Source organism: Solea senegalensis, linkage group LG12 (genome assembly GCF_019176455.1).
Source record: "Solea senegalensis isolate Sse05_10M linkage group LG12, IFAPA_SoseM_1, whole genome shotgun sequence".
NCBI lineage: Eukaryota > Metazoa > Chordata > Actinopteri > Pleuronectiformes > Soleidae > Solea > Solea senegalensis.
This window is the reverse complement of record NC_058032.1, coordinates 2,749,305-2,775,505: the sequence shown is the minus strand read 5'-3', so window position 1 is coordinate 2,775,505 and position 26,201 is coordinate 2,749,305. Positions and strand designations below refer to the sequence as shown.

Genomic DNA, 26,201 nt, shown 5'->3' with positions numbered 1-26,201 from the left:
TTTTGACCTCGTTTTCCAGTCAGGATGCGTCTCCCTCTGTGGCTGTCGGCAGAGTTTTGTCACAGATCATCAGCCCTGATCCCTTATTATTATACGTACACAACACCACTACCATGTCGTGTATGTGTGTGTGTGTGTGAGTCTTCATGATAGGGCATGCTCACACACTATCGCGAGTCAGAAACCATTTGCTCAGTCATTTCACTGTGACATGATGCTCACATTTCCCACTGCAGTGCTTTAAAGCATATGGTTGAAGTATATGAGGTACGGTACTTACCTGCGGTTTCTCAGTTCAGTGAAATGGTTGCATACACTGTATGTATTTGACTCATGGCAGGATGTTATAGTGTATTATAGAGTTCAGGGTAAATGTAACGTGCTTTCATCTTCATGTGGTAAGGTGCAGCGGTTAAACGCTGGAAGTAATGAGGAGACGAAGGCTGAAATGGGAGACATCTGTCAAACGGTTTAACCTATAGCGCATGTAACGCGGAGCTCTCCTCTGCTGGGCTACCGCGTGGTGAATGATTTCCTGACCTGTGATTAATACTACGTCAAAGTGGGGGAAGCGAATCGTTCCCGGCAACAACAGCTGGTTTCTTCCCAAAGCGCTCCTGCGGCACCCTATCATTATCGAAACATAACATGCGCCCGTAAATTTTGGCCTTTCCGTCCGTTTACCCTGAACCAATTAGGGATGCTGGCGATGTCATCTGGATGCGGCTGCCGTGTTCCCCCACCATCAGTCAGCGCTTGAAGACCCAGCACAGTTGTGAACGACCTCAAGTTGCAATCAATTCCCAGGCTGCGTTTTCAAAATTTATAGTCAGTCGCCAGTTACAGAGGATGGATGCTTGTGAATGTGGGGACTCTGGAGAGGCTGCGGTGAATCTTTCCTCGTGTAGATGTGCACCAAATCTTCATTGTTTGGACGCGTTCATGTTGATGTTTCGGTTTATTTCTTGAGATGCTTTATTCCTGAAATGGCTTCGCTTTAGAGAGTGAATCCAATACAGTACACAAATGTCACAATATCCCTTACTTTTTCAAGTGATGTGGAATCAAAATGTCAGTTTTACTTCTGAAGGTAAGTTGAGACTCATATAGGACATACAGACACTTTGGAAGTGTAGACCATCAGCTTGTGGTTGAGATTTGTTTTAGCTCTTGGGAATAAACTAGTGCGACACATGGGACATTTGTGCTCAATATTATTTAAGGGAAAGAGAGAGAAGAAGGTACGATATGCAGATGGTAAGGTCACACCTGGAGTTTGTGGGAGGTCCTGTGATTTCATTAATCCAGTCTCTGAAGGAAGTGATGTCGAGGCTGAGGCGTGTGTTGCTGTCTGCTGTAAAAATGACTGATACTGTTGCTTATTTAGAAAAGGTCTTCAGTCTGAGGAAGTATCATCCTCCTCCTCCTCCTCCTCCTCCTCCAGCAGCAGCAACAGCAGCAGCACTAGAGGGCTTAAGATCCTGTGCTGTAAAATATTTTGTTAAAATACTGTTTGTACTTTTTTGTGATGCACAGACTTTTAGAAAAATTGTGACTGTGATCCTTCGCACAAATCCTGCATATAATGGTGGTGGAATAGTAACTTTGAAGCACCTAGAGTACATGTACCATTCAAGGAGCATCTGAATGCATGATAAACACTGATGTTCTTTTAAGAACCAGGTCATAAGAGCTTATACCAGCTGGTTGCTAAGAGTTTGTTTTTCCTCAGACAAAATAAATTAAAATATACTTTTATTGTGTTTCAGTAGAGACTTTTTTTTAATTGCTCAATGATGCTGTGGTCTAACCCGACCCAGGCTGCTTTTGGTCTCACAGCAACAGTGGGTCGTGTGGGTGAAGGGGCGGAGGCGTCAAGTGCTGGACCGGTCACATCCTCACACACACTCTCATGTACGCTAATGCACGAGAAAACCAGAGCGACTGCCTACGCCGTCTCACATCATGTGCCAGTGCGTTGAGGTTTCCTCTGCAAAGTAACACAGCACCGGCTAAGGAAAGCAGTCTGTTTATTCTACAAACCACACTGGGAGCCGGTGTGTTTATACAGTAGCATCTGGCGTCACCACACATGGCTGCCAGGCTGCACATTAGATCAGAATAATTGGCCAGGACAGCAGCGTGAGATGGACAAATGAAAACCTCCTCCTGGGTGACCTGATGGCTGAGGAGGTAGAGTGAACAACACTGCACACTGTCTGATAAGGAGCTTGTGGTTCAAACAAAAAAGAGAAGTGCTTCCTATTAGGTTTTTAAAAATAACACCGGCACTATTTATTCAAATGGGACGGTATAGACGGTATAAAATCCTGAATACACAGCAAGGGATCGACTCTAAAAGATTGTCTTCTATATGTGCCGCTCACGCGAAAGCTGCAGTACTTGAGTTTTGACATCTCTGATGCTATTTTTCTGCCTCTGTTTGGTCTTTGTGAACATGAAAAATTATGCGAAATTATTTGTATGCCGTGTCCTCCATCAGAAAACCTGAATATAAATATGAATTCATTTGCTGCATTTAAATTGGGTTTGAGATTCCATTTGAACACTCCCCCTTAAATTCACAAATGTCATTTTCTGAAGGCTCAAAGTTCTGGACATTCTTTATACTGTACAATATGTGTTATAATGATGTTCCACTTGGGTTGATGAGTTTTGTGGTAGTTTAGCTCAGGTCAAAGAGTTCAAGTGAAGCCAACACTCCAGCTTTACTCTCAAAGAATCACGTTTTTTTGGCTAAAAAGACCACAGACTTGATGTTGTTTTTTTAAACCGAGGTGGAGGATACTTCTTTCCACCATTTTGTCCCAATCTTAGAGCTGATTGGCTTCTGCAACCTTTGTGTCACATAAGTTCTGAGGGAATGGTGCAGCTTTTGCGTGTTGATGAAGTATGAAACTTATTGTGCCTCATTTTTGGTGTGACTGCACCACAACTCATTTGTGCATTTATTATTAGAGCTCTGGTCCATACAAAAGTGTCATTTTTCGACACCGTCTTCTTTGCTCACCGGTCCTAATTACGACACTCCGATTGAAAATGGAAGCTTTTATTTTTGGTGGTCGGTACAATGAAATGCACACACGGCGGTTGCAAAAGTAGAGATAAATAACTTACAGAAAATGGCATAGACAAAGGCATAGTGAAAATGAAAAATATCCATGACACGATGAAAATGTAAAAGGACTTACAATGAAAATGCAAAAAAAACGACTACACAGTAAAACATGTTGCAAAAACAAAATCCCTTTCAATAGACAAATAAATATTGAATACAAACAACTGACACTAAGTATTCCTGAAGCTATTGCTGCAATGTTTTGAAGGGAGCGCTGTCATAAACAACACCCAGCCAGTTCTGCATGTGCAACTTTTATCTCTCTCTCCTTGAGCATCTTTGGTTGAAAAGGCAGAAATGACATGCAAATATTTACACACAAGGCACATATTACACATTATTTTCTGTAAAACAAGAGAAAGAGCAAAAGGGAAACGAGCACCTTTCTCTGCCTTGGTGGCGATAATAAAGAAGCAGATGGAATAAGGCAGCTGGAGCTAGTGCTTGAACAAAGAAGCTCCCATTTTCCACGACACTATCTGCCCAAAAAACAAAGACCTCAAAAACAAGAAGAGGCAAAAAACACCTCTGTGCTCTTATCTCTGCGGGGCTGAAGAAAATAGGCTTCAGGGCACAGATGTAAAAGTCCAGATCTGCTCCAGCAAACTTCTTGTCTCTCTAAAAAAATGCTCTCCATTGGTATTCCACAGCAGTCAAATCAATTCAGAAGTTTCATTAGATTCCAGTCTTTTTCGGCCCCATCCAATTAGCAAAAGGACAATAGGATAAAAAGGGGAAATCTTGTTCGCTCCCAGCGGAAGAGGACGAGACACAGAATGTTGCAACAGTGGCAGAAGTATGTAAACATCCTGTGTGATTCCAGTGGCAGCTGTTACACATGTCTGAGGTCAGTCCCAGTCATCGTTACACACACAGGCGCACTCCTCGTGGTGCTCCAAGGACACATCAGTCATCGACTTCTGCAGGCCTCTCCCACCGCTTCGATGTTTCAACAACAGGACCTGCCAAAAACAAGGAGGCCTGAATTAACAGCTGGACATCACTGAACACAGCATCTCAAGAGCTCCTTCATGGAATATCTTTACAATTTCAATGTTGTGTTGATATTTGTATGTTTGTTTGTACCTCGTGGTATTTCTTTGTGACTCTGGTGGGAACACACTGACAGTCGTAGCAGCGTTGAGAGCAGCAGGCACAGTTTCCACCGCAGCGCTTCACCAGGAGGCAGCTGGGCCAGAAAATGGCGTCTGTCCTCTTCAGCTCCTCGCGCAAGGACACGGAGAAGTTCCGCGGAGTGCAGCTGTACAGTCGAACCTCCTCTCTCAACAGGTTGAGATCAACCCCTCCTTAAGAAACACAGAAAAGTGATGAATTACCTCAGGCTTGAATATCACTCAGTACTCTGGCCCTCCTTTTTTAAAAATGTCATACCTCTGGCTTTTTTAGTATGAATGAAAGATTTCCCCAGCACATGCCATGTAGGTTTGTACAACTCATCCATATCCAGCTGCCATCGCTCCGGCTCCAAGTACTTCATGACCTCCTCCACAGTGCTCAGCGTTGCCACGGTCTCTGACAGATTCTCAATGTCCTGCTGGGATGGGGTGAGGACTGCGGGAACTTCAGGACCCGATGCACTCTGCAGGAAAACATGAAACACAAGGTCATTCTTCGCCACACTCTAATCAAATTCTAACACCAGCACTTCTTTGCCGGTTTGTTTCCTTTTTCGTGACCTTCTTGTGCACCCAAACCACACACTTGTGGAATAAAATGTTTTCAAAAAAGAAACACACACGTCATTTACACAAAATGTTACACTAGATGTACCTTTTTGGCTTTTGCTGGACATGTGATTGACTCTTAATGCAACAAAATCAACACGGTGTGTTTTTGTGTGAAAATACACAGACGAAGGGACAAATTGACTCTGCAATGGTGCAGTTTACATAAAAAAACAAACAAAACAGGCTTTATATTGGGTTCAGGCTCATTAAATGCTACAGTGGTTTGGATCTGAGCTGAATTAAACAGAGACGTGACAGCCCAGGGCAGCTCGGACCCAATTTAAACTCGATGTGTTGGTAATCATGGACAGACTTATTGTGAATCAATCCCACCTGACTATGAAGAAGGAGCAGAGAACCCATTCTTTTACACAAGGAAATACAATTTTTAATAAAATACTGGCCTTGCAGCTCATTTTTCCCTATTAGTAGGGTTGTTTGAGTCAAATATTATTCATTTTAGGATGGGACGCCAACAATACGCTCTATAAATAGCCATGAAATGCAGCTCTAAAATGGTTAATGTGAAGGAATATCAATTTTATTTTCAAGAAAATCTTTGACAGCTGCTTTGCCCACTTTGCATAACAGCATATGTCCCTTGTAGCTCCTGTAGGCAACAGATATTATTTGTTTAAAGCTCCGATGTCTCCAGGCTACAGTGAGCAGTCAAAAGTAGACTGATACCTGGGGTGTTTGGTTCCCACAAGAGAAGAGGCTAATCTGTTAAACCTTTCAGTCCTGCGATGCCACGTTTGTCCAACACGTCAGCTCACTGGGTCTCTCTAATCTTTAGTGACTGACAGGTGGAAAGCACCATTGTGACACTTACAAAAAAAACAAAAAACCATGCAGCTTGTGGAACACTGAAAACATCAGCTTCTGGCAGCTGGGTTTTGAAGCAGGTTGGGAGGCAGCAACGTTTGAAAAGGGGGGTTAAAATGGTTCCAGGAAGCCGTATACTTTCACTTTGATGACTTACGGTGAAGAATTGGAGAGGAATCTAGAGAGAATTGGGGCTTAGAGGAGCAAAAGTTTTCCTTTTATTAGACGCCAACGCTCTGACATAACGAGGATTTGTGGTAAGATTCCTATTTACAGGTTACTACCTAAGATTTATTACACATGGTGTTATAAAAACACTTGGATAAAAGATGGCTGCCATGACACTTATGTAATTATACTTTTCACAAGAATGCAGAGAGTAAAACCCATTGCCACGTCGACCATGTTTACACAAACTCATTGACAAATGAGATTAAGAAATATGGAGTATTCCAACTTTAGCAGCATTATATACACTTTTACTGAACTGCACACAGACAATGACCCATGTTTTTTTGTCAAGGCAGACGGAGACAAAAGCAACATAGGTTGAAGTCCGACTGAAAGCACAGAGAAGTGTCCCCTGTGCAGTTAAAGCCAGTCGTTCTGCTAAGTAAACGTGTCTTGTGCTGCCAGTGAAAACACCCAAAAGCTCTCTCAGACAGGTCTGATAGTATTGCTTGCAGCATACCACCAATGCTTTCCCCACTTCTGTTCACAAAGCCCAAACTGAGGCAGAAAAATATCAACAAAAATATCTAAAATTTACCCACTACAGCTTCAAAGTGGAAAAAGATCATTCTTTTAGCATCTCAGGTAAACATCATCATCAGACCAATGCCCTCTTTTTAAATCAACAGTATGATTAATATTGTCCAACTTAGTCAGAGACACCATTACTGAGTAAATATGGTCGTCACCGAATAAAAGGTGGAACACAAGAAACACCCCAAAGATTTACTGACAGCGTGAATCCATCCAAGTTGCCCCGAATCCAAGTCCCATTGGTATACACATGAGCTGCCAGTGGTTTGACATGGCTCCACCACAGGCTGCAAAAACACAGCTGATGCACAGCTGTGCTCATGCCACAGATTTGACTCATTCTAATGAGGCTGCCTTCATAAACCACTAAGCACATCTTTGGTTTATTTGGCACCGACTGTGATAAACAGACACAAATGTGAAAGAAAAATTCATCCAGACAGGACCCAGGTCATAAAGCACCGGCGAAGTGCACGTAAGAGTGAAATGAAACGGTCCGTTCTCAGAGCAGAGGATGTTGACGGGCGCAGCACTCCCTTCCCTCGATTAGCAGCGCTCTGCAAGCTCAGCTTCTGATGGGGACGCCAAGCAATCCTTTGGAGGCGCATGAAGCTGGGTGTAAATAAAAGTTTAAGTAGCAGATGAGAGCGTCCGTTTAAGAAATGCCGAAAAAACTCTGGTTCCATAATGGACCACTAACTTTAACCACATTTAAAATGCTCTCTGTGTCAAGAGATCGACACTCACAGACGCATCGTTGGGTATGATTCACAAGGCCTTCAGAGTTGGTAGCTCCACAAAGGATTCACTTCTCTTGTAGATATTGACGGATTGAGGGCGGCAGATTGATGGGCCCAGACACTGGAAAACTGTTTCTCATCAACATAACTAACTCACAAAGAGCCACATCAAAGTGGCAACGCAAGCGTCTGCTGGTTTCACACTGACGCTGTTGTCGTGTTTCTCATACACAGCCCGTGTTTTTCCCGTCGCACAGGCATCCATCTGAAGATGAGGCGCGGTCGAGGGTTATTAATGATGCATTACAGAAATCTGTTGCCCTTTTGACCACCAACAACCGAGCCTGAAGTCGGTGATTGTTAGGTAAGAAATGCACCCGCATAGGTGGCTGCACAACGAGCTGCTCACACACACAACATCTAAAGTGAAAGAGCTCTTTCTGCCAACCTGAAATATCCACCCTGATGATGGTAATCAAGGTGCAAGTACACTTGGCATTTAAAGCAACACTACTGTATATGTACCTTTTGCTAAACATGCTGTCGCTATAGCAATCACTGAGTGATGAAAGCAGATTGTTGATAACGTTCAAATCTTTATTGCAAACTCTCAGGTAAGCGCGACTCTTGTACTTACTGGCCCTGATTCTGCAGGTTTCAGTCACTGCCTTTTATTTCTGGTCTGTGACATCTAATGGAGAGATTGCAGGAAATGGAGGACTCCTCCACTCATGCTTTTATGGTGAGATGTTACCACTCGTTCACAACTATTTTACTGTGTCCTTTCAGGCTGCTGTAGAAACATAGCGACACAACATGGCGGCCTCCAAAAAGCAAGGCCCTTGCTTAAAGTACATCCTTTCCATTCCATTCCAGCTTGCTTATCCAGGTCTGGGTCGACGAGAGACATAATCCTAACAGCGTGTCCTCGGTCGGCCCCCGAGGAAAGGACATAACCAGATGCCCAAACCACCTCGGCTGGCTCCTCTCCACGTGGAGGAGGAGCCTTAGATGTCCAAGCTTCTCATTGTATCTCTAAGGCTGAGCCTTCGCGATACATGTACTGTACAAGTACATATAAAAGTCTTATTCTAAGGTTTTTTTTTTACTTTTACTAGTCAATGCCCTATCAAAGGCTATTTTGAAGGTAGACCCCCCCCCTCCCCAGATCTAGACAAAAAGACAACTCTCTGGTTGTACTGTGTGTTAAGGTCAAATTCAATGATCATGAGACTAATTATATTCCCTTTAACCGTTTGCCTTTAGCATCAACAACCTGAATGCTGTCCTAAGAAGTTACTCAGAAAATTCCATGACGATACAGACCAATCATTAGTGGGTGTGATGTGTTTATCAGCAAATACTCGCATTTTAATTTAAATACAACAGAGATGTTTCCTGGCACACTGAGCCCCCAGGTCAGCCCAGGTCCAGGTCCTGGTCCTGTTGCTGCATCCAGTGTCTACCAGTATGGAAACCTCAGAAAAAAAGCTCAGCAGCATGTGCAGAGCTGCTTATTGTTCCTAAACCAGACGCTCAAACATTGGCAAGAGCACAGATTTTTAAAGGAGAAAGAACGTCCAAATGAATCCAAATGTAAATACAAGCAACTGTGCGGTGAAAGTGTCGCAAGGTCAGATTTGGCTGAAGAGGATTCACAACATGACAACGTGAAATTTAAAATGTATTTTTACATATGATTACAACCTTCGATTCCTCCGAGTACCACCAGAGGAAGCTCGCGTACCACTGGAGGCACACGTACCACAGTTTGAGAACCATGGGGTTTAGACAATGAAGATGTATTTTATTCTTATAAATCTGTCTTTACCTCTTTGATATTTTTTTTTTTTACCATGTGCAGTAAGTCAGACAAACAAACAATAAAAGATTCCGGATCACTGGTATTTATAATTTACTATAAATAACAAAAAAACAATTAATATTTTACTGCACATACCATTAGTCTGTGTGATGGAGGGAGACTGATGTCTAGTGTCTGCTGTCACAAACAAAACATCAATAAAACAGCCCAAAGTCAATTAAATAAAAAAAAAAGGCTATGAATCAGCTGTTTTCAGACCCTTTTGCCAGCTTTGCATTCCCATGTCCCATGTCCCAATACACAACCAACTTCATTTGACAGGCCTGCATATGCAGCAGCGTTACAGTGGAAGTATGCTCTGATGTGATTTGTTGTTTTTTTTCTAACATCTCTTATCATGACTGAACTCTCGGAGCCCCTCTCTGAAAAATAACCTCGTGTTCAGGCTGTGATTACCTTGTTTCCAACACTCTTTGTTCTTATAGAGCACGACCACATGATCTTATTTCTGGTGCCTAAAATGACAGGTTCAGCGAACTATGTTGAGATGACAATTCTGAAATAGCTTCTTGGGAGAGCGCTGGAAAACAATATATTCTCTTTCGCATGAAGTTGCAAACCACTTCCCTGCAAAAAGAAAGCTCTGAGTAAGCAACGGGGCCTGTTGTCTGTGAAAAAAAGTGTTTTTTCCTCTCACTACGCGCCACACGCTGCAATTGAGGTTGCTATAATAACAGACCCCGGGTTTCATCATGCCAGCAGTAAGACTCCTGCACGACTTTGCCAGTCATTAACATTTGCTTTAACTTGAGTTTCAGTCCAAGAGAGTTCGGATTGTTTTGCAGTCAAAACATAACGGGACTGATTTACGCCCCTGAGAGTGTTTCTTCAATCAGTTAAAACAAACAGAGCTCAGCGAAGTGATCTTCATGCCAACGCGTGTGAGTTTAATCATGGACCTCACAGAGACAATGATGCGTGTCTTGTTTGCTCCTTAACCCAGAACGTCCGCCACTCAACACTCCTCACGCTCTGGTCAACAGGCTCCCTCTCTTCTATGTTTTAACAACCTCTTTGCCTCAGCCCTTTTGCTTTCCCTAAAATCTCCTTCCTGTGAATTACAGACCGGGTCTTATTTTTTTTTCCCCCTTCCACTCCATGGAAGTGGTGGGGAGGAATTATTGCTTGTTTAAATATAAACTAAAGTGCTGGCCCCTGCGTGGCACAGGGTTTCAGTAGCTGCTGGTCGACCACAGAGGAAACACAGAGCGGCTGCTGTTCTAGCGTGCTCCTCCTCTGTTAGTGGAAGGTTCAAAGGGAAGCCAGACGGAACGTTCAGAGGCCAAAGCTTCCTCTCCCCCAACACCTCACGGTTTCCGCACCTTTTGGAGTGGGAATGAAACACAAACTCTGCTTCATGTTGTGTCACGCAGTAGTCAGGTGTAAGTAATTACATTAAGCCTAAATTTCCCTGTAAATCTTTCTCGTAAGACTTTCCCAAAAAGGTTCATATATATATATATATATATATATATATATATATATATATATATATATATATATATATATATATATATATATATATATATATATATATATATATATATATATATATATATAGAATGTTGTTGAAATCTGGAAAACATTAGCACAGCCTCACTGGCTGCATGTGATCAGGATTTTCTAATGGTTTATTTATAAACCTCCCTAATCCCCAAAGGAAATACTGAATATCAAACACAAAATCTTATATATTTTTTATTAAAGTAATAACTAATACATGTCTGATAGGGCTGGATATTGTTTCCAACCAAAATTTGCTTTAGTATCAGTTACAGTCAAGTGTCAAGAGCTGATCCTGTCTTTTCATACTTCAAAAATTGGCAGCTGTAGACTTAAATTTAAATTTATGAGGTGTGAAATGGAAGAAAAAGGCTCATATTTCTGTCTAATTTGTCCTGTCAACGTCTAATGCTAAAATTATTACATATAATATTTGTTGCACCTCTTGAGATTTATTCCTCTATATTTCTTTTCCTTGATTTGGAATCAATGGGGCAGTATATGTACAAGTGCATGGCTGAAATCTCTGTGTACATTTTATATAGAGGTTAACCTGATGTGTTGCTCAATCCATATCAATAATATTTATGGTGTTTTAAGGGCGTATGGAGTAGGAACATTTAAGTTTATACTAACATGTTTGAAATAAATGATCTTTCTATCGATTTATCTATCTAAGAAACAAAGCACGGATAAAAAAAGAAGAAAAAAATGCTTCAGATGCTGAGAAAGTAAAGAAGTAAAATACAAATCACTGTCAGTGACCTCAGTTGCCTATTGTGCTTGTCAGATTTCACAGTGCTGCAGGCCGTAAGGGATTAATAAGTGTTTCTGTAAAGCAAATGAACAGAACTAAAACATGACAGGTTAAAACATGGCCGTTGCCTCTTGAGTTTATCTCTGGGATTTTGTCAGTTGTGTCAGAGAAACAGGGATGAAGGGATTCCCTTGTGTGTGTGTGTGTGTCTTAATTTCCAGGTATTTGAACTTTACACTGGGAAGCCGGACTGCTCCAGGGGTCGACTACAAATTTAAGTTCAGTTCTAGCGATGCATCCGCACCAAAAGCAACACAGATGTTTCGACTGATGAGATTACAGACAGAGTCAATGCAAACATGAGATTTGCATTGTAAAAAACATAAAAAACAACAAAAGTAAAACAGCAAAGGAACATTTAGGTCTGGCAGTTCAAACCACGCATGCTCTTCCTGTGTATTTACCATTGGGAAATACACTATTTGGACCTGTAATGAAGTAATCAAACAGGATTTTAGTATGGATTGGTTCCCTTTTGCAGCTATAGCACCTTCCATATTTGGAAGACTTTCCTCTTTCCTATTCTGTAGAGCATTTATGAGGTAGACACTGATGACACTGGCTCGCAATCTCGGTTCCAGTTCATCCCAAAAGGTGCTCGATAGGGTTGAGGTCAGGGTTTTCCACAGTGAACTCGTCAAAGCGTGTCTCGTTAGTCGTTGCTTTGTGAACCGTTGCCACAAATATGGAAGCACGGCATTGTCCGAGACGTCTTGGTATGCTGAAGTGTTAAGATCGTCCCCCACTTCAATAATTAACAATACTTTTGTTCCAGCGCCCTTTGACTCATCATGTAAAAGGCTCTCACTTACGCTCTGACAAATACTGTGCTGCACCTTATGATTCTAACTATAGCTCGCACTCATATATATATATGTTTTATTTGATAAATACCTTCCAAAAAATCGAAGGAGTGAATGGGGAACAAAGATGAAAGGAGTGATTAAATTCCCCATTACAGGCACAGAAGCGTGAAAGGCAGAACTATCAGGAAACTGCAGAAAGAAAGACAAGTTACATTATGTTTCAACACTAAAGACAGTAACTTATATAGAGGTGATCAGACAGCAGCATCTTTGTGAGGTGCACAGACACACAAAGGAGGGTATTATCACTAAGCTGCTGTATGTGACAAAAAAGACAGAAAACGAATCAGACGGGAAATCGGCGCGACACGGTGCACTTTTATCTCTTAATTCCTACTTTCATCTCCGGGGTCATGAATGAAAGAATCCCCCTCGGGGGGTCAGAGCAACTCTATTGTCAACGTGAAGCTATTTATTTTCTCCATTTCAGTGTCGAGTGACACTGAGTCGCCTTTGTCTGTCAGATTTATCTGACAAGATGTAGAGAGAGAGGATAAGTTAAGGTTTCCACGTATAGGTGGAAACCACGGTTGCCCCGGACTACAACTACAGCTTCAAATAAATACTTTTGAAGTATTTATACCACTTTGAATAAATACACTTAAATACACTGAGTCTGCTGCATACTGTATACAGAGGCTCCACTGCAAGGATTACAGACATGTTATTTATGTGTATGTAAGAGATGCTTTACGGTGGTCCTGATATCAGTGCAACTAAAACATAAAACCATACAGTGCCAGATGTTTCACAGCGCTCAAGCAGAATATCTCCCCAGGGACGGTTTAGAGCATTAGGGGACACGGACGCAGGGATGGACGATTGCAAACGAAGACACCATGTTATGCAACAGTTAGAATCTGTGCCCGGCGTGGAGCGCCATCCGTGCACCGCGTGCACCCTCCCCGAGGTCGGAGACAGAAGCAGGGTAGTGATACGGCAGCTAAGTGCACATCTGCTCTCAGAGCACATTTGTTCAAATCCTGGCCGTTGATAAGTGTGCTTACCACAGGCAGGAGGGAGAAGCGCACGCAGAATCCCGGCTCAGAGGGAAAGTACTCGTCGGAGATGAAGCGGATCCTGATCTGACTGCCCTTGGATGTCTGACTAGTTGGAACTGACTGTGACCCGCACCAGCGACCCAGGACGGCCTTTTCGCTCAGATCCTCTATCTCCACAAAGTCGTACCTGGAGGGATGAGAAAATGCAGATAAAAGATTACTGAAGATGTACCAGCTGCTTAAATAAGTCACTTATACTTGCTGTAACACATGTCCACCAGGGGGCACACTACAAAATATTGTCCAGACTGTATACCTGCAGCATGCACGTGTAATTAAAGGGTGACCTCATAGAGCCTCATAAAGTATGAATGGGCCTAAAGACATCACTTCATTGATTGTGTTTTATTATCATGAAATCAAATCATCCACGTTACATCACAGCTTCCGACATATAGACGTCTGCTGATGCTGTTTTAATCTTCCCTTCACTCGCTAAGTCTGTCAGCAGCAGCTTTAATATAATATGTGCTGTGGTCTTTCATTCTGCAGCTCTGCCTCGCTAAACTGAAGGTTGATATGATATTTGTCTTTACAAATAAAGCTGCCCAGGGAAATGAAGGTTTATTGTCCTTAAAATAAAAATAGAATAAATAAATGAAATGTCATTTTAATGTCAGCAGGTTACAGTATCTCAGTGGCGACAGATGAGCTTCGTCCCATGTTATTTATTGCCTGAATTAAATGAATCACAGAGAACTGAAGACAAATCTCCGCTGCTTGGTTGCATGTGCAGCTGTTCTCGTGGTTAATGTCCGCTGCCGCAGTCTTCTGACAGGCCTGTTACACTGACACTGCATGTTGTCAGTGAAATACAGTCTTAATTAATTAAACCCCGAGGTTGCTGTACTGCTGCATGTGTGTTGCCTGTGGGAAAGCCGCGTGTCTCGTACCGTCCACGCTCCTCTTGTAAATCATTAAAATGACATGACTGCTGTGCGCTGCGCGGCCTCTTGCCGCCGTGAATCAATGTGGATAAAATCATTTGAAAAGATGAAATATGAATTGATATACGGTGGTAGTTTTCAGGACATTTAAGCAATTTGCAAACAGTTTGACTTTTATTTGTCAACTTCAGCCATTGTCATTCTCGGCGGGCCTCCCTGAGCGACCACACCAATAATCCATGTAATTGGAATAAACATACCAATCGATAAAAGCTATCAGTGGCTGAAAAACAAACATTGCATCTGGAAAAAATAAAAGGAGACACTTTTTTTTTTATTAAATGAATTCTTTGTTTTGCTCTAATCTAATTTTGCATTGATTTTTACACTCAACAGAATGATTACAAATTTAATTTGGGGCATTTTTTTTTGCTGGTTGTGGAGACAAACTTTATAAAGCTGTAATTACTGCACATGAGCGTCTCTCTCCATTGGCTGTCCTGCCAACCCATAACACCAGTAAACATTATGAGGTGCAGAAGCACATGGCCGCACTCCAGACTCCTTCGGTGTTGCCAAGGCTAACATTGACCCACCTCAGCACTTAAGACATGCAGTTCAGGAGTTCAGCCTTTATTATTTATACCTGTGTGTGTAAGCAGCGGCTGTGTGGCGTTCAATACAGCCTTGTTTCACTGACTCTTCACAGTCTGGGATTAATCACTATGCCGTTTGCGTCAAACAGGCACGCTAACCTCTCATTCAGTGCTGCCAATTTGGATATTTGGATTTCAAGGACATTGTTTACATTTTGCACAAGCTTGACAGATTCAGTTCAAGCTGGTTCCAATAAAACAACACGGAGGGACATGAGCACGACTAAAAATGGATTTTCTCTGATGTTAAATAAACTGAATGGGAGGGTCGGCGGTGGCGGCGGCGGCGGTGCGGTCGATACATTTACTGACTTTGCTGCCTTTGATTTGGAAGGTTATACAGGAAGTTTGTAATCTGCACAAACAAACCTATTGGTGGAGGAAAAGTAAAACTGAAACTGTTATTTTGTAAAACCATATCGACGTTTTCAGTGAAGATTAGACTGTTCATGAATCTCGGCCGGCTTTGGAAGATTTGGAAAATATCAGTTAAGCTTCTTTCTGCTCTTTGATGGAGGTCAACGAAGAGAAAAACCTTCCTTTCTCTTAAAATCAGCTCTTCACACAGCGCCACAGCTCTGACAGATGGCTCATCAATAATGCAGGACGCCCTGATCATTACACATCGCCATGTGCTCACAATCAGCGGTTTCTCCCACTGACACACATACTGCTGTACGTACACGATCGCCGTACACGGCAGTCTTATATAAAGGCACGCTGCGAGGAAACTGCGTTTAATATTCACAAAGTTCCCTGTGTAGATTTCTACTTGTACATTATTAATAGATACAATATCAGGAATGGAGATGCTGCAGATTAGAAACACAAACACTGTTTTCTAAGTCCTCCCTTCTCTCAGACAGAGAGCATGAACGCCTCTCTGAGAACAGCCCTATCTTTAAGCCGTCGAGCACGACTCTGCTGCCATGCCAACAGCAGCACGACCAATCCCTCTGCAATGTTCCTCTCCTCCAGTGGATTTGGTAAGAATGCTTTTCATCACGCCACAGACAAACAGAATAAAAGATGAGCATTTGGACGACAAGGCCCTCCTCTCATCTTAGCAAAGACTCCTCGCTGCAGGCTCGCTTCCTGAAACACTTCTTCTCCCACCACTGTTGTGTTTTATCGCCGTCACTGGGGTAAAGAGGAGTCTTTCACTGACACTGTGTCTGCTGTAACAGCCCAGAAATGAAGGGAAATGTGCGATGAAACATTTAAACAGAGATGCAATATGAAGAGGACGTGCGGGAAAGGCCAAAGGCGGATGCATGTGCAGTTTGTGATGGCAGTTCTCCTGCGTCTGTTGTTCACACAGGGATTGTGTCTGCTGCAGAGCTGCTGTGGAGCTTCTGCTTTGTTTTTGCTTTGAAAATCCTAAAAAAACACGTACTTTTATATTCTCCAACTACTTCTCTGAACTCCACTAAAAGCCGTGACTCTTAATCGCGTACTTGGGAGCAGGGCGTGTTCTTTTTGGTGATAAAGATAAGAAGCAAAGATCATTTCCAGTGTCTTCTTAATAAAACAGGCACGGCTCACTCATGTGCGAGCTGGGGCGGTGGACAGGGTGATGACTCGCATGACCCTGGAAAAGGATGTTGTTATTGTCTCTTGCCCCTCTCCCCGAGGACGCCGACGAGTGCGGTCTTGTGAAGGCAGGGCGACACAAAGGTCGTCAGTCTGCACCCTGCCCCTCTGTGGAACTTTCCCTCTCAGGGGTTTTGACAGCAAAAGTAACTTCATTCATCAAGAGGAACCCGGGCCCACCTCTGAGCTGTGCTCGAGGGATCGAATTACCTGCACTATACTTCACTCCTACATGCTGTTCACACACCGCCAACGACCGATGAAGACATTTGACATCAAGTAAAAACGTGGCACCGAGGCATGGACACTGCATTCCAAAGCTGACTGAATCAGCTGTAATCTGTAACAGACCAGAATCAGAGATGGAATCTCTTTGATCACTGATCAGTGTAATTAAATGCTCAGGAACAGTAGAACAGAGGAACACTTGATTCAGGGGCTCATATTTCTTTTCTATCCCCACTTAACTTCCCCAAAGATATGATGCCCATCACAAACCCTGCCAGCTCTGTGGAAACTGCTGCTGTTATTTACCCTGCCATCCATTAGGGGGCTCTGCAGGAATAACATGAGAGGTCACCCTCCACCCAGATCCCAGTCTTCCTCTGTGCAAAACAGTCAGTGGTGATATACTGACAGAAGAGCACTGAGCATAAAGCACCGAGGGGAAATCGATTGCTGGGGCTTGGAATTCCCATTTATATTGAATGGAAACAGAGGCGACCCCAGGCAGTAATTGAAAGTGAGCTCCTCAGTGAAATACAGGACCGTCTAGTGTATGCATAGAAGTGTGTGTGCGTGTGTTTATGTGCTGCCAGTCAGAGAATGCAGCAAATCTTTTAGAACAATCACACGAGCAGCTAAAAATATCGACCACATGTAGTAAAATATGCCGGCCTGTGACTGTATGTCATCACTGTGTCCTGGGAGAAACGAATCATTCTCACCATCGCTGGGGTTTTTAATATTCACGAGCTGCCCCGGCACACTAGAGTTCATTTCACAAGTGGTCACACTCTGAATCTAAATCTTTAAAACAGGCAGGACACGTCTGTGCCCGCAGATCAACATCAATCTGGCACGTTAACCGAGGAAGACCACCACTAGGGAACCACTTCTGACTTTGAGAGAAGCTCATTTGTTATAATTATAATAACAGTTTTTATTTAGACAAGACCAGCTACATCGTGTTCACAATCTAGAATACCAGTATCAGAACATCTTACAAAATAATACAAATATATCAATAATGTTACAATGGAATATAACTTCTTATATCAGAGGGCCAGATTTGACCTTGTCAAGTTTCCCCGGGGTGTTTTTATGTTTTTAAATGGCCATGTAACCACATCTAAGCCACACAGGAGTGAAAAAATTAAAAACAAATCTTACTTTCTTTCACATCTGGAGTCAAATAACATAATAGCATAATATGAGTGGATGAATCTGTCTGTCACAGGCAGGTTTCGGACCCGTGACTGGTGATGAGGCTGATTTTATGTCCCAGTCCATGAATAATACATTATAAAACTAGAGCTGCGGGCCGTAAAAAATCTGACCGAGGGCCATAATTTGCCTGCGGGCCGTACTTTGGACATGCCTGACCTACATGTTCTGCCATTAAGCAGCAGGTTTGAGTTTTCTATCAGCACAAAACATCCTCATTCCTAAACCAAACATTGTAAATCAAGTGTATTCCTTCATTGAGATCTACACTCAGTGTAGTATTGACACATGTCCTTACTTGCATACACCATCTTCAGGGTCCTCCAGTCCAAACCTCTCATCAAAGGTAAGCTGGATCCTCATGTTGCTGGGTGCCACGAGTCTCCAGGTCAGCTCAATGTTCCTGGGATACCGACGTGGGAAGTCTGGGCTCTGAACCATCCCCTCTCCGGACACTGTTATGATCTTCTCCTGTTCGGAATCCTGCACCCCTGGAACAGAGGCAAACAGCAACAGATACATCAGGTAACTGTAGAGAAAACACTCAGAGAGCGCAAATGTCAGCACACCACCCCATCCTACAATATTAACATGTGTTTAAAGGAAAACAAAAACCAACACTGAGCATTTTTATCCTACTTCTGTGGTGGACCCGGATGTCCACTCTTTATCTCCGTAAAGTAACTCCCAATGTTCACTTCACAGCAGTGGAAACACACACACACACACACACGTGGATTTTCTCTAAACAAATATTTGAAAATTCAGTAAAAGGGCTTTACTGAGAGTTGTTACCACATCTAAATCATCTGTAACCTGGCCTGAGGGGTTTCAGGTTTCACCACAGGTCTCTCATAATGCCATTAAGAACCTTTGGGAGCAGTGACTGCAGGGTTTCAATCACAGTGATGAAGCTTGTCAGTCGGTCCCTCAGGGCTCCATCATCATGCTCTGTTGTCTTTGGGAGAAGAAATGTTGGGCTATTCTTCCACCTGAGCCTCTCGATCATTGCAAAGACATCACCGACAAGTGCTTCTGAAGTAAATGTTTACTAACTTGACCACTGTCATGTACTTATACCAATATCTATGACACTGATAACATTTTTTAAATAATTAAATGTTTCTCATCCACAATTTAAAGTTGGATGGATGGATCTTCAGGTGTTGGAGGAACATGCTAACCATACTGAGCACTGGGAAACATGCTGGGACCAGCTGCTTTTTTCCCAGAGTTATAAAAGTGTGGGAAAATGAGAAAAAAAAATTAAAGTACAGAAACGTCTGTAAGTGAGGAAATAGCTTCAAGATGTAACGACACAATACAATGTCTGTGGTTTCCTATTTTTTTTTTTTTTTTGGAATGCACACGCAGCGTTTAAAGACGACATTAAATAAATAATTAATTTTGTCCAGTTTAAATCCAGCGTCCTGTTATATTATATTATTTTATATTCCAAACACATGTCAAAACATTACATTATCCTGTGGACATTCTCCTGCCTCTAAAAAACCTCACTGTTTGTATTGCAGCTATTGCTTTTCTTCCTGTGAAATGGTGACACACATATCACATCATATACTTTCTCAAACTTTGAACTCCCTTTTCCGCAACTGTAAACCGTGTGAGACGGCAAGTGACGTGCGAGAACCCGGCATTATCAGGTTCACTGGATAAATAGGAATTCACAGTAGCTGGAAGTCCTTGGGAACGGACAGCAGCCTGTTGTATGACTTTCCATCAGCGGCGGCTCGTCAGTGGGGGGGGGGGCGTGCTTTCTTTGGCCGCAGAGTTTTCACGTGATACAAGAGATGGGAGCTTGCACCTGTGAGAGAGGGAGTTGGAGGAGCCTTGCTCAGAGAAATAAGGAGAGTCAAGGAATTGGTGTTAGCAACCACTTTCCAAAGACACTTTCCTTTTAAGACAGTTCTTTTAGCTCGGGGGAAATACTTGGAACCAATGGTAGACTTACCCTGTCAGTAAACTATGTAGCAAACCTCAAATTGATATAAGGTTGATCTTCTCCTATCGTGTTTTGAATGAAATGATTGGGCTCTATTGACGTGTTCTAACAGGAAAACCACGGGTGTTGTTGCTCATTTTAATGAAGCCTCGGCTCACTCCATTGAAATCATGTACTTAACCGTCATTAATGTGATTCTTTACACCAGTCTGCTGTGCAAAGGAGCCATGATAGAGGCGATGACAATGCGCGATTACGCGTTCAAATTACACATGTCAACTCTCCTATACAGATTCCCATACTACAAATTGTTACTGGCTCAATACACTGCTTGTGTTTTCCCCCTCACAGATTACACTAGAATTTATACTGTCCTCAGTCTGCCCTCGATTGTCTTTGAGCTTTATTTATTTTCATACCACCACTGATGATCACTAAGTACAAAACAATCCAATATGTCTCACTATCTTAGGAGCCAGCAGTCAGAGTATATGCTCAGGAGAAGTGTGCTAGTGGAAGTCTTTCACTGCAGCAAACAAACAAGGTGGAACCGTTTTCCCCAGCGCAACTTCTATTGACTCATTTCTATTCCAAGCACACGTTGAGCTCCGTCACGTTAGTTTGCCGTTAATTTGATTTGAGGATGATTCACATGCAGCGGCGTGATTCATCCTGAGGTGATTTGCTTGCAGTCGAAACAAAAACACACTCGGGTTGGGTTTGTGCCATTCGCTCGCTCACTGTGGGACGTCTGAGTCTCTCAAGATATTTCCAAGGACAACAACATCTGTGCAGACTGACTTCAGAACGGTCTGTTTGTCACTCTGAACGCGACAAGAGTGCCACTCCTTCCCTGACTGTGCATGTCACACGTGGAACAACCATGTTGAGACAATGTGTCCTTGATTGCAGGTGAAAGAAGACAAAAATGAGTAAGTTATTGACTCTGAGGGACGTGATTCAAAACAAGAAAACTGCAAATGGTGAAGTTGTGTATACTGTAACTCTGAGTGAGTGTTCTCTTAAACTTCAAATTCAATAAAATACAAAACAGGCACGAAATGCTCACCCTCATGTGGAGGATAAAGCAGTAGAACATGAATGAATGAATGAATGAATGAATGGCCATTGAAAAATGGCCTGCATTTAAAAGGCTTTTTCTAAAGCTACAGAAACCAGATGCTTTTTATTTTAAAGTGCTCATACAATAACACAAACATACTCATGGGTAGAATGTTACTTTTTTGTCTTGGTATTGACGGTTTATGGACAAATATTTATTGTATTGTTAATATTTTCAAATCAGGACAAAATGTGGATTTGGCGAAGAACGGAAACTGAATTCCATCACTTTTACTTTTAAGGCACATTTAAACACATGTGGTCCAAAACGCCCTCGTCTCGACATGTTGAATATTTTTCTATCTAGAGCCAAATGCACCAGAAATGCCCCCACTCCAAAACCTGGAAACCCTTTGTGCCTGGCAGTGATTATTTCCTTCTTGCAGGACAATCACTGTTTTTTTAAAGGTATGTCATATACTCAGAGTGCAATAATAAACAGCAATAGCTGCCTTTTTCATACTTTTGATGTTAACCGGAATGTGAGCAGATCTTCTCCCTGCCTTTTTGTCGACATGTTACTCGATGTCATGTGGACCGTCTGCGGTGGTGTCCTGACTGATGCTGCCTGTCAACAGATTGACTAGATACAACATCACTTACACTTTTTTTTTCGGTCTTCTTTTCTTTTTTTTCTTTTTTTTTAAATGACTTCAGTTTGCAGATTCACTTTGAAGTTTTCATTTCAGTTTGGTGCTGAGCCAGGTGGGAACAGCCTGCATGACAGCGTGCCAGATGCAAAGCAAAACAAGGCCCAGGCATGACTTCTCAATGAAGAGGCTCTTTCATAACCGTGGAGGAGTTTGACCCCAGGGGAGAACCATCAGACCCTGGAAAACCACCCTGGTTTGCAAAATCATACCTGCATTCCTCATGGACAAAAATTCTATCAAACATTGTATTAAAAACAACATAAAAAAGTATTTATTTTCTAGTCAGGATTACAACTTTTATTACAGCATAATACTATTCAAATAAATCTTTTTCTTCCTGGAGTCGACATTTATTTGATGTTATTGTAAGTATTATAAAAGGAGAACAGCTGATTGCTCTTTTAATCTGAGGTGCAAAGGTTTGATTGACTGTCTTTACATCCATTTGCTGGCTCAGGAGGAAACAAGCCGATAGCTTTCAAGCTATTAGAGCTTGGCCTTCCATCACAGTGACATGTTTTTAATTACATCCCCATTAGTGTGTGTTCGAACGTACAGGATTATAAAACACTTATTTAATTATGTGGGGAGGAAAAAATGTGAATCTTCAATACGTCATTCAATATGTGCCGTATTGTATGTGTGTCTGCTTTTTAGGGCACACGCCGTAACATAATTCCTTGGGAGAATCTGATAAATATTGATTAAATTCCTCTTTGTTATGACTGTAATTGAACGTAGGATGTAACCGGAAGATGCGATGTTGCAGCTAAAGACGGGAAAGTAGAAAAAAGATGCCTGAATGAAAAGACCCGATGAAAAGGTCAGGTAAGAAATATGCACGGGCAAAAATCGTACTTAATCCAAAAAAAAGTCCGCAAATATCCTGCTAAATCCTTAAATGCATAACACAAGAAACTTTGATGTGTTTGCATTCCTGTTTTTAGTCAAGTCTTTGCGCATCAAGCCCAAGAATGAATTATCCAGGTGATTCTTCGCCGGGATCTTTTGTTCACTTGCATCAACGCAGATGCTCCTTCAGAGCACATCAGCCAAAACCAATATTTGATTAAAGAAGAATCCAGCAGGTCTTTTCTCCTCTCACCGTTCCCATTAACTTCCTCTGGGTTTAACCGTGCATGTGCTGCAGGAAGCCCAGACACCCCGGCCAGTCACATTGTGGGTGTAACTTTGACTTGAGAGTGACCTCACTCCCGGGGTTAACCAGTGTCATCTAATGATCAGAGAGGCAGTCCCCTGGAGTGAATTACCTCAAACATGACTTTTCCTTGACCTACTTTTTTCCCCCTCTGTGAGGAATAGAGCCGACTATTAAGGGAGGAAGTGACTCTGAATAAATAGGAGCCTATACAGTGCAGCCATTGTGCTTTGTTCACACATTAGCTGCTGAACCATTCATGCTGTTAAATATTAACCTTTCCCCTGCCAAAGCTAAACTCTGCGTGTAGGTAGGGAACCGTGGACACGTGCACACCATTACATCAGTATTACTGCTACTGCTCGCGTTAATAATAACAAGAATTATATCAGTGATAAAGGTGTAATATAAATATTAACATGGATGGAATGGTGCATGATGAATGTGCGATGCCGTCAAGTCAAAGATGAACTAATGAGACTGGCCCCAGAGTCCAGATGGCTGCATGTTTCTCATATAAAAGCAAAGGGGAAGAATGAAAAGCATTCACTCTGGCTTTCGTTAGGCTCACCAAATTCATCTTTCCTAGCATGATATCACGTCAGTAACTCACTACATGTGTCTCGCTCCTCTGAGTTTAACCGGTGGCCACGCTGCGTGATAGAGGAGACCTCACTTCCTCTGGAGAGCGAGGCGCGTTTAGGCCACGGCAATTATATTCTTGCACAATATCAGTTCTCTAGACAAAATAGATAAAACAACAGCACATTAAACTGGTGTGGATTACATTAGCAGGTGGGTATATTTGCTCAGAAATGGTCATTTTCACACATTATGTGCCAAGAAGTTCGCCATACACCATCACGACGGCTATTTCCTGCGGGGTTAATCCACAACCGGGTCACAGTGACACTTAATCCAAAGGGTTTTTCATTTCAGTCCCGTTACCTGCTAAATCGAAACCAATGCAAACCCCACAGCAACAAAGTCAAAGAAGTTTTTATTTTTATTTTTATTTTTTTTAACCAGGTGATGAAACTGTACCTAACAAAGAACTAGCTTCTTTTTTTTTCATGTGCATGAGTTTCAGGTTCAAAGCAATCACTGCAACATCTGTGTCTTATTAAAGAAATGCAGTGGTTACTACAGGTGCAGTAAATTCCAAACCCTCCTTAGGATATTTATTACTTTGGGGTTTACAGTCCGTCGGGTAAAAAGAGGGCTAAAGCACACCATGGGAATCTTTCATACCATTAAAACATAATTTGGCTGCGTGGGATCCTTCTGTTGCAATTTAATCTGCCAGACATATGCTCCTGTATGTTGGACTGAGGAGGAAAGATTTACGGGCTTGACACCCAAAGTCCCAGCAGAGGCGGCTGAATAAAGGTAAGACATGCTCGCAGCGTTTGATTATAGATTACACCTCTTACCATCTTAATGATAGCTGAATTTACAGTGAACTACATAAAGTACAGGCTATAAAATGAGAATGAGAAAGAGTGTTGAAGCTCGATGAAGCTGCCTTTAATAACGTCTTATTCATACATGCATTGTGTGGAAAAGTATTCACACACTCACTATTATTCCTTGATATTTCCAGTTCCACTATGAGTTGATTGACAGCACGGGTAAAGCTGCAAAGCCTGCTGCTTATCTCCACACATGACTGGCCCAGAGATTAGATTAGGCACCAGTTCATGGCACAAATGTCACAGATAATATTGATCCCTAAACGACTGTCAATACAGTGTGACGTGCTGCCGAGCCCAACAGCGCTTTATGGAATGGCCTAAAGCAGTTAGGCATTATTGTGGGTTTACATGTATGCAGAAATAACTACAGTGTACACATGTGTATTACAAGTGCACATCTTCATTTTAGAATCATTACAGACAGGTGAAAGTTACGTGTCGGTCTTTATTTTTCTTCTCTTGGTGGCAGCAGTGGCTCTATCAGCACAGGACATCTACACCTGTAGAGCTGTAGCTCAGGGCTAGGAATGATTTTAACTTAACATATGTATACATTCCCAGACTGTAATCTTGTGACTGTAATCCCAGTCACCAGTAACAAAGCTAAAGCAAATGCAGTTGAGACCAAATCCTCTAGGGGGCTCAAAAGTACTTAGTGTACTGTCACCTTCTGTTTCATCTTAATGCTTTTACACCAAGGAGAACAGCTACATATAAGCCCCTTCACAGACCTTTAACACCTAAACTCCCCTGTTATCAACACATGGACGGTTAGAACCTGTGAAAGCCTTTTAAATGTAAAGGTCAAAGGACACAAGGAATGTAATCAGTCTCGCCACTAAAAGCACTGAACACCGTGGCTTTTTTTTTTAAGTCACACCATAATAATGTGAGAGTGTATTGATCCCTGCAATGAAATGCTTCATTTCCATGCAGCTCCATCTTCCGGGAGAGGCCACAGTGAGCGACCCCCGGAGGGTGGGGGGGGGGCCGGGTAAGTAAGAACAACCTGCTCGTATCACTTCAGCCGGGAGGGGAACTGCATGCAGAGATCACGTGACTGAAGGACACTCTTTCTCAGTGAGGTCAACCTGGTCATGTAAGTCAGCGCGACATCTGTTGACACCTGCTGCAGTGGCAAAACTAAACATCTGCAGATCAGATCAGATGTCCCAACCTGATACCACTAGTGTGTGTCAGTGTCCGTGTGTCAGTGTGTGTGCTTTCCCACAGAAGGTTCACAGTGGGCGTCCGCTTATTCTGGCCATTTGGCTAATTTGAAATGATTGTACAGATTTTCAAATTTGGAATGGCACACTCTTATCTGGCTTGTGTGCCACTGTACCTCAATTGAAGGGTAACAAAAAACCTGGAATAGTAATGATTGGTTTTAATGATTGAGTTCTGAAACTTTGACAATGGAAACAGTCTTCTTTGGTGAAGTGAATCGGGAAGTAAGTACATACTCAATAACCACCAGGGGGCGACTCAGCTGGCGGCAAAAAGGACTCTATCTGAAAGAAGGTCTATGGGAAAATTAGTTTCATTTGCAGTTGATTCATAATGTCAGCCATAATTTGCCTGATGAGTAAATGGTTTAGATTTCTTCTTCAATACTACATGATGCCAATTTTGTAAGTTATTTTTCCCATTTAGAGGACAATAGACAGTAAAGTATGGCACATATGATTGGACACCAATGTGATTGGCAGCTGCTATCATCCATTTGACCCCTGGTTGCAGGTGACATAATTATGTGAACTTCCTTTTGCAAAACATCAATTTTGAGGCTTCAAAATGGGAGTTCAGATTGGTCACACGGATCAAATGCAGGATTGTAAACGTTGTAATTTGGACCCAAGTGCAGGACAACTCATGTGAGATTGCAGGAAATAAGA

General features: G+C 42.3%; 1 protein-coding gene across 1 annotated transcript in view; it reads right to left on the bottom strand.

Moving 5' to 3' along the window:
• Nucleotides 1–3,054: 3,054 nt before the first annotated feature.
• pdgfc (platelet derived growth factor c) overlaps nt 3,055–26,201 on the bottom strand; it is a 44,047-nt gene continuing 20,900 nt past the window's right edge. Inside the window, exons 2-6 of the mRNA XM_044041105.1 lie at nt 18,230–18,422; nt 13,296–13,476; nt 4,532–4,739; nt 4,226–4,446; nt 3,055–4,101 (exon numbers count right to left, since the gene is read on the bottom strand). Coding sequence (XP_043897040.1) covers nt 3,988–4,101; nt 4,226–4,446; nt 4,532–4,739; nt 13,296–13,476; nt 18,230–18,422 — 917 coding nt within the window. The 3' untranslated portion in view covers nt 3,055–3,987. The remainder of the gene's footprint in view (nt 4,102–4,225; nt 4,447–4,531; nt 4,740–13,295; nt 13,477–18,229; nt 18,423–26,201) is intronic.